The 9,722-nt window shown below is 46.8% G+C and overlaps 1 protein-coding gene across 1 annotated transcript in view; it reads left to right on the top strand.

The window, feature by feature from the left end:
- LOC121554638 (tyrosine-protein kinase Tec-like) overlaps positions 1-9,363 on the top strand; it is a 47,748-nt gene extending 38,385 nt beyond the window's left edge. The window contains exons 17-19 of the mRNA XM_041868296.2: positions 5,279-5,397; positions 5,483-5,640; positions 8,921-9,363. Coding sequence (XP_041724230.1) covers positions 5,279-5,397; positions 5,483-5,640; positions 8,921-9,004 — 361 coding nt within the window. The 3' untranslated portion in view covers positions 9,005-9,363. The remainder of the gene's footprint in view (positions 1-5,278; positions 5,398-5,482; positions 5,641-8,920) is intronic.
- Positions 9,364-9,722: the final 359 nt, after the last annotated feature.

The following is a 9,722-nucleotide window of genomic DNA, read 5'->3' as shown; positions in this document are numbered from 1 at the left end:
AATTCTTTCCAATGTGTCAAGTAATTATCTTTTTGTTTTCTCATGATTTGGGTGGGTCTAATTGTGTTGCTGTCCTGGGGCTCTGTGGGGTCTGTTTGTGTTTGTGAACAGAGCCCCAGGACCAGCTTGCTTAGGGGACTCTTCTCCAGGTTCATCTCTCTTTAGGTGATGGCCTTGTTATGGAAGGTTTAGGAATCGCTTATTTTTATGTGATTGTAGAATTTAATGTTTTTTTTATTTATTTTGATAATTAGCGGGTATCTGCCTAATTCTGCTCTGCATGCATTATTTGGTGTTTTACGTTGTACACGGAGGATGTTTTTGCATAATTCTGCATGCAGAGTCTCAATGTGGTGTTTGTCCCATTTTTTGTGAATCCTTGGTTGGTGAGCGGACCCCAGACCTCAACCATGAAGGGCAATGGGTTCTATAACTGATTCAAGTATTTTTAGCCAGATCCTAATTGGTATGTCGAATTTTATGTACCTTTTGATGGCATAGAAGGCCCTTCTTGCCTTGTCTCTCAGATCGTTCACAGCTTTGTGGAAGTTACCTGTGGCGCTGATGTTTAGGCCGAGGTATGTATAGTTTTTTGTGTGCTCTAGGGCAACGGTGTCTAGATAGAATTTGTATTTGTGGTCCTGGCAACTGGACCTTTTTTGGAACACCATTATTTGTCTTACTGAGATTTACTGTCAGGGCCCAGGTCTGACAGCATCTGTGCAGAAGATCTAGGTGCGGCTGTAGGCCTTCCTTGGTTGGGGACAGAAGCACCAGATCATCAGCAAACAGTAGACATTTGACTTCAGATTCTAGTAGGGTGAGGCCGGGTGCTGCAGACTGTTCTAGTGCCCTCGCCAATTGGTTGATATACAGTGGGGAGAACAAGTATTTGATACACTGCTGATTTTGCAGGTTTTCTCTACTTACAAAGCATGTAGAGGTCTGTAATTTTTATCATAGGTACACTTCAACTGTGAGAGACGGAATCTAAAACAAAAATCCAGAAAATCACATTGTATGATTTTTATGTAATTAATTGCATTTTATTGCCATGACATAAGTATTTGATACATCAGAAAAGCAGAACTTAATATTTGGTACAGAAACCTTTGTTTGCAATTACAGAGATCATATGTTTCCTGTAGGTCTTGACCAGGTTTGCACACACTGCAGCAGGGATTTTGGCCCACTCCTCCATACAGACCTTCTCCAGATCCTTCAGGTTTCGGGGCTGTCGCTGGGCAATACGGACTTTCAGCACTCTCCAAAGATTTTCTATGGGGTTCAGGTCTGGAGACTGGCTAGGCCACTCCAGGACCTTGAGATGCTTCTTCCAGAGCCACTCCATAGTTGCCCTGGCTGTGTGTTTCGGGTCGTTGTCATGCTGGAAGACCCAGCCACGACCCATCTTCAATGCTCTTACTGAGGGAAGGAGGTTGTTGGCCAAGATCTCACGATACATGGCCCCATCCATCCTCCCTCAATACGGTGCAGTCGTCCTGTCCCCTTTGCAGAAAAGCATCCCCAAAGAATGATGTTTCCACCTCCATGCTTCACGGCTTGGGATGGTGTTCTTGGGGTTGTACTCATCCTTCTTCTTCCTCCAAACACGGCGAGTGGAGTTTAGACCAAAAGCTCTATTTTTGTCTCATCAGACCACATGACCTTCTTCCCATTTCCTCCTCTGGATCATCCAGATGGTCATTGGCAGACTTCAGATGGGCCTGGACATGCGCTGGCTTGAGCAGGGGGGACCTTGCGTGCGCTGCAGGATTTTAATCCATGATGGCGTAGTGTGTTACTAATGGTTTTCTTTGAGACTGTGGTCCCAGCTCTCTTTAGGTCATTGACCGGGTCCTGCCGTGTAGTTCTGGGCTGATCCTCACCTTCCTCATGATCATTGATGCCCCTACGAGGTGAGATCTTGCATGGAGCCCCAGACCGAGAGGTGATTGACCGTCATCTTGAACTTCTTCCATTTTCTAATAATTGCACCAACAGTTGTTGCCTTCTCACCAAGCTGCTTGCCTATTGTCCTGTAGCCCATCCCAGCCTTGTGCAGGTCTACAATTTTATCCCTGATGTCCTTACACAGCTCTCTGGTCTTGGCCATTGTGGAGAGGTTGGAGTCTGTTTGATTGAGTGTGTGGACAGGTGTCTTTTATACAGGTAATGAGTGGAGAACAGGAGGGCTTCTTAAAGAAAAACTAACAGGTCTGTGAGAGCCGGAATTCTTACTGGTTGGTAGGTGATCAAATACTTATGTCATGCAATAAAATGCAAATTAATTACCTAAAAATCATACAATGTGATTTTCTGGATTTTTGTTTTAGATTACGTCTCTCACAGTTGAAGTGTACCTATGATACAAATTACAGACCTCTACATGCTTTGTAAATAGGAAAACCTGCCAAATCGGCAGTGTATCAAATACTTGTTCTCCCCACTGTATATGTTGAAGAGGGTGGGGCTTAAACTGCATCCCTGTCTCACCCCACGGCCCTGTGGAAAGAAATGTGTGTGTTGTTTGCCAATTTTAACCGCACACTTGCTTGTGTACATGGATTTTATAATGTCGTATGTTTTTCCCCCAACCCCACTTTCCATCAATTTGTATAGCAGACCCTCATGCCAAATTGATCTTTCTCTCTCTCTCTCTCTCTCGTAGCCGTCTATTTACCATCACAAACCAATGCTGGCACTAAGCTGTATAAGGGTTGGAGGTTTTGTATTTCATTTAGACTGTGATTTTGCTGTGATCTGATAGGGGTGTCAGTGGTTTGACTGTGAACGCTCTGAGAGACTCTGGGTTGAGGTCAGTGATAAAGTAATCTACAGTACTACTGCCAAGAGATGAGCTATAGGTGTACCTACCATAGGAGTCCCCTCGAAGCCTACCATTGACTATGTACATACCCAGTGTGCGACAGAGCTGCAGGAGTCGTGACCCATTTTTGTTGGTTATGTTGTCGTAGTTGTGCCTAGGGGGGCATATGGGGGAGGGAATGCTGTCACCTCCAGGTAGGTGTTTGTCCCCCTGTGTGCTGAGGGTGTCAGGTTCTTGTCCAGTTCTGGCATTTAGGTCACCACAGACTAGTATATGTCCCTGGGCCTGGAAATGGTTGATTTCCCCCTCCAGGATGGAGAAGCTGTCTTCATTAAAGTATGGGGATTCTAGTGGAGGGATGTAGGTTGCACACAGGAGGTCATTTTTCTCTGTTGAGATCATTTCCTTATTAATTTCTAGCCAGATGTAAAATGTTCCTGTTTTGATTAATTTAATAGAATGAGGAAGGTCTGCTCTATACCAAATTAGCATACCCCCTGAGTCCCTTCCCTGTTTCACACCTGGTAGTTTGGTGGATGGGACTACCAGCTCTCTGTAACCTAGAGGGCAACCAGTGGGTCCGTCTCCTCTATACCATGTTTCTTGTAGGATGACAATGTCTGTATTTCGGATTTCTTTGGTGAAGTCCAGGTCCCTGCTCTTTAGGCCAAAGGCAGATGACCTCAGGCCTTGGATATTCCAGGATGAAATAGTGAAGGCTTTGTGTTCCATAAAGTGTCTAATGTTGTTGGTCGTGTGGTTTGGTCTCAGGCCAGTAATTGCTGAGCATCTGGTACATGCCATTGGCTTGGGCTAGTATGCCTGCTCACTCTGACAGAGCTACAGAGTACTTCCGGAGAACCTTCCAGAAGGACAACCATCAAGTGTCTAATGTTGTTTTTTGTTTAGGCCCAAACCATTACAGTAGGTGTGAGCAGAGCATGTTGAGCATCTGATATATACAGTTGAAGTTGGAAGCTTACATACACCTTAGCCAAATACATTTAAACTCAGTTTTTCACAATTCCTGACATTTAATCCTAGTAAAAATTCCCTGTCTTAGGTCAGTTAGGATCACCACTTTATTTTAAGAATGTGAAATGTCAGAATAATAGTAGAGAGAATGATTTATTTCAGCTTTTTATTTCTTTCATCGCACATTCCCAGTGGGTCAGAGGTTTACATACACTAATTAGTATTTGGGTAGCGTTGCTTCTTTAAATTGTTTAACTTGGGTCAAACGTTTTGGGTAGCCTTCCACAAGCTTCCCACAATAAGTTGGGTGAATTTTGGCCCATTCCTCCTGACAGAGCTGGTGTAACTGAATCAGGTTTGTAACTGAAACATTTTCTTTAGGATTGAGGTCAGGGCTTTGTGATGGCCACTCCAATACCTTGACTTTGTTGTCCTTAAGCCATTTTGCCACAACTTTGGAAGTATGCTTGGGGTCATTGTCCATTTGGAAGACCCATTTGTGACCTTAAGCTAACTTCCTGACCCCCGATGTCTTGAGGATATATACACACATAATTTTCCTTCCTCATGATGGCCATCTATTTTTGTGAAGTCACCAGTCCCATCTGCAGCCAAAGCACCCTACAGCATGATGCTGCCACTCCCGTGCTTCACGGTTGGGATGGTGTTCTTAAAGCCGCAAGCAACCCCCTTTTTCCTCCAAACATAACGATGGTCATTATGGCCAAAAAGTTATATTTTTGTTTAATCAGACCAGAGGACATTTCTCCAGCACCTTTCGCACCAAAGTACGTTCATCTCTAGGAGACAGAACGCGTCTCCTTCCTGAGCGGTATGACGGCTGCGTGGTTCCATGGTGTTTATACTTGCGTACTATTGTTTGTACAGATGAACGTGGTACCTTCAGGCGTTTGGAAATTGCTCCCAAGGATGAACCAGACTTGTGGAGGTCTACACATGTTTTCGCAGGTCTTTGCTGATTTTCTTTTGATTGTCCCATGATGTCAAGCAAAGAGGCACTGAGTTCGAAGGTAGGCCTTGAAATACATCCAGGTACACTCTCCAATTGACTCAAATTATGTCAATTAGCCTATCAGACTTACAAGCCACATGACATCATTTTCGACCCACTGGAATTGTGATACAGTGAATTATAAAGTCAAATAGTCTGTCTGTAAACAATTGTTGGAAACCAATGACTTGTCATCTGCGAAGTAAGATGTCCTAACCGACTTGGCAAAACTTTTAGTTTGTTAACAAGAAATTTGTGGAGTGGTTGAAAAACAAGTTTTAATGACTCCAACCTAAGTGTATGTAAACTTCCGACTTCAACTGCACCTCTTAGGTGTAATAGTGTGGGTTGGGCCTGTTGCTCTGCTCACGGTCTGGGCGAGATGGAGGATTCTCAATTACGCAATCTCCCTCTTTGTGTTCTAACCTGCGTGTGTGTGTGTGTGTGTGTGTGTGTGTTAGGTACGTGCTAGATGACCAGTACACTAGTTCATCGGGAGCTAAGTTCCCAGTCAAATGGTCTCCTCCTGAAGTGTTCAACTTCTGCAAGTACAGCAGCAAGTCTGACGTGTGGTCCTTCGGTAGGTGGTCACTGTGTGTTTGTGTGTGTGGACGGTCTATTGATTTGTGTGTGTATTGACGTGTGTGTGTGTGTGTGTCTGTCAGGTGTGTTGATGTGGGAGGTGTTTACAGAAGGGAAGATGCCGTTTGATCACAACCCTAACCATGAGGTAGTGAGGATGGTGTCACAGGGACATCGCCTCTACAGACCCAAGAAGGCCACGCCCAACATCTATGACATCATGCAGCGCTGCTGGCACGAGGTACATCGTACACTTCCTGCTTCCTACTTCCTGCTTCCTGTATTGTGAATGTTTGAGGCAGAAGATACACTAAAAACATATATAAACGCAACATGTAAAGTGTTGGTCCCATGTTTCATGAGCTGAAATAAAAGATCCCAAAACATTTCCGTACGCACAAAAAAAATCGTATTTCTCTCAAATTCTGTGCACAAATTTGTTTACATCCCTGTTAATGAGCATTTCTCCTTTGCCAAGATAATCCCATCCACCTGACAGGTGTGGCATCAAGAAGCTGATTAAACATCATGATCATTACACAGGGTACAAAAGGCAATATTATTATATTTAAATTTTTCTCCCCAATTTCGCGGTATCCAATTGGTAGTTACAGTCTTGTCCCATCGCTGCAACTCCCGAAATGGACTCTGGAGAGGCGAAGAGCCATGCGTCCTCCGAAACACGACCCCTCCAAGCCGCACTGCTTCTTGACACACTGCTCGTTTAACCCGGAAGCCAGCTGCGCCAATGTGTCGGAGGAAACACAGTACACCTGGCGACCGTGTCAGCATGCAGGCACCCAGCCCGCCACAGGAGTCGCTAGAGTGCGATGGGACAAGGACATCCCAGCCGGCCAAACCCGGACGACGCTGGGCCAATTGTGCGCCGCCTCGGCTGGCTGTCCGTATATCTTAGACCGCTGCGCCACTCAGGATGTCTCAAGTTTTGAGGGAGTGTTTAATTGGCATGCTGACTGCAGGAATGTCCACCAGAGCTGTTGCCAGATAATGTAATGTTAATTTCTCTACCATAAGCCACCAACGTCGTTTTAGAGAATTTGTCAGTACGTCCAACTGGCCTCACAACCACAGACCACGTGTATGGAGTCGTGTGGGTGAGCGGTTTGCTGATGTCAATGTTTTGAACAGAGTGCCCCATGGTGGCGGTGGGGTTATGGTATGGGCAGGCATCAGCTACGGACAACGAACACAATTGCATTTTATCGATGGCAATTTGAATGCACAGAGAAACCGATTAAGATCCTGAGGCCCATTGTCGTGCCATTCATCTGCCGCCATCAACTCATGTTCCAGCATGATAATGCGCACTACAGTCACAAGGATCTGTGCACAACTCCTGGAGAGCTGAAAATGTCCCAGTTCTTCCATGCCTGCCATACTCACAGACATGTCACCCATTGAGCATGTTTGGGATGCTCTGGATCAACGTGCACGCCAGTGTGTTCCAGTTCCCGCCAATATCCAGCAACTTCGCACAGCCATTGAAGAGGAGTGGGCCACAATCAACAGCCTGATCAACTCTATGTGAAGGAGATGTGTCGCGCTGCATGAGGCAAATGGTGATCACACCAGATACTGACTGGTTTTCTGATCCACGCCCCTACCTTTTTTTTAAAGGTATCTGTGACCAACAGATGCATATCTGTATTCCCAGTCATGTGAAATCCATAGATTAGGACCTAATGAATTTATTTCAATTGACTGATTTCCTCATATATGAACTGTAACCGTTGTTGCATGTTGCGTTTTATATTTTTATTCACTATAGATGACCCGATGTAGGATCTAGTCTAGTCCTGAACCATTAGAGGGAAATATCAGATTTCGGACCAGTGGTTCTGGGCACTTTTACATTTACATTTACGTCATTTAGCAGACGCTCTTATCCAGATAATTTTTTTGAGGGGGGTGGGGTGGGGTAAGGATGGGGTAGAAGGATTACTTTATCCTATCCCAGGTGTTCCTTAAAGAGGTGGGGTTTCAAATGTCTCCGGAAGGTGGTGAGTGACTCGCTGTCCTGGCTCGTGGGAGCTTGTTCCACCATTGGGGTGCAGAGCAGCGAACAGTTTTGACTTTTTGGGGCTGAGCAGGAACCTGTGCTTCAGCAGAGGTAGGGAGCCAGCAGGCCAGAGGTGGATGAACGCAATGCCTCTTTTTGGGTGTAGGGACCTGATCAGAGCCTGAAGGTACGGAGGTGCCGTTCCCCTCACAGCTCCGTAGGCAATGCTACCACATGGTCTTGTAGCAGATGCGCTTCAACTGGAAGCCAGTGTAGTGTGCGGAGGAGCGGGTGAGCGTGAGAGAACTTGGGAAGGTTGAACACCAGACGGGCTGCGCGTTCTGGATGAGTTGTAGGGGGTTTAATGGCACAGGCAGGGAGCCCAGCCAACAGCGAGTTGCAGTAATCCAGACCGGAGATGACAAGTGCCTGGATTAGGACCTGTGCCGCTTCCTGTAAGGCAGGGTCGTACTCTCCGACTGTTGTAGAGCATGAACCTAACAGGATCGGGTCACTGCTTTGATGTTAGCAGAGAACGACAGGGTGTTGTCCAGGGTCACGCCAAGGCTCTCGCGACTCTGGGAGGAGGGCACAACGGAGTTGTCAACCGTGATGGCGAGATCATGGAACGGGCACTCCTTCCCCGGGAGGAAGAGCAGCTCCGTCTGCCCAGGTTCAGCTTGAGGTGGTGATCCGTCATCCATACTGATATGTCTGCCAGACATGCAGAGATGCGATTCGCCACCTGGTTATCAGAAGGGGGAAAGGAGAAGATTAGTTGTGTTTCGTCTGCGTAGCAATGATAGGAGAGGCCATGTGAGGATATGACAGAGCCAAGTGACTTGGTGTATAGAGAAAATAGGAGAGGCCTAGAACTGAGCCCTGGGGACACCAGTGGTGAGAGCACGTGGTGCGGAGACAGCTTCTCGCCACGCCACTTGGTAGGAGCGACCGGTCAGGTAGGGACGCAATCCAAGAGTGAGCCGCGCCGGAGATGCCCAGCTCGGAGAGGGTGGAGAGGAGGATCTGATGGTTCACAGTATCAAAGGCAGCAGACAGGGGTCTAGAAGGGACAAGAGCAGAGGAGAGAGAGTTAGCTTTAGCAGTGCGGAGAGCCTCCGTGACACAGAGAAGAGCAGTCTCAGTTGAATGACCAGTCTTGAAACCTGACTGGTTTGGATCAAGAAGGTCATTCTGAGAGAGATAGCAAGAGAGTTGGCTAAAGACGGCACGCTCAAGAGTTTTGGAGAGAAAAGAAAGGAAGTTCAACCTTACACACTATTAATCTCTCTCTCTCCCCATCTCTCTCTCTCCCCATCTCTCTCTCTCCCCATCTCTCTCTCTTCCCATCTCTCTCTCTTCCCATCTCTCTCTCTCCCCATCTCTCTCTCCCCATCTCTCTCTCTCTCTCTCTCTCTCTCTCACTCTCTCTCCCCACCTCTCTCGCTCTCCCCACCTCTCTCGCTCTCCCCACCTCTCTCGCTCTTCCCCCTCTCTCTAGAGAGCGGAGGAGAGACCATCGTTTTCTCAGATCTCCATCTTGATCTCCGATGCTCTGGAAGTGGACGGCTCCTCCTCCGCCTGAACCCACCAATCAGATCCTCTCCTCAGCCTGAACCCACCAATCAGAATGCAACCACCAATCGGATGTACTCAGATCTCCTCAGATCCACTGTTGATGGAGGACTGCTTGGATAAGGTTCCAAACATTCCACACCACGGATAGATCTCTCAAGATGGACGCTCACGTCCAAATACAATATACTGTTTCACCACATCTATCCTGTCTGACAGGAAACTGGACTGTCTGTCTTCTCAAAACGGTATATGATTTATCCCTCTTCATTCTCCAGTTGTTTGTATTTGAACTGAACTAATTAAATCCCATTGCTAGTCATGTTAGTGTACACTGATTGGATAAAACATTAGGAACACCTTCCTAATATTGAGTTGCACCCCCCCCCCCCCCCCCCTTTTCCCTCAGAACAAACTCAATTCGTCGGGTCATGGACTCTACAAGGTGTCGAAAGCGTTCCACAGGGATGCTGGCCCATGTTGCCTCCAATGCTTCCCACAGTTGTGTGAAGTTGGCTGGACGTCCTTTGGATGGTGGACCATTCTTGATACACACGGGAAACTGTTGAGTGTGAAAAACCCAGCAGCGTTGCAGTTCTTGACACACTCAAACCGGTGCGCCTGGCACCTACTACCATACCCCGTTTCAAAGGCACTTAAATATTTTGTCTTGCCCGTTCACCCTCTGAATGGCACACATACACAATCCATGTCTCAGTTGTCTCAAG

This window comes from Coregonus clupeaformis, unplaced genomic scaffold (assembly GCF_020615455.1).
Source record: "Coregonus clupeaformis isolate EN_2021a unplaced genomic scaffold, ASM2061545v1 scaf2872, whole genome shotgun sequence".
Taxonomy (NCBI): domain Eukaryota; kingdom Metazoa; phylum Chordata; class Actinopteri; order Salmoniformes; family Salmonidae; genus Coregonus; species Coregonus clupeaformis.
Note: the sequence above shows the minus strand (reverse complement) of the source record. Positions and strands in the feature narration are given on the sequence as shown.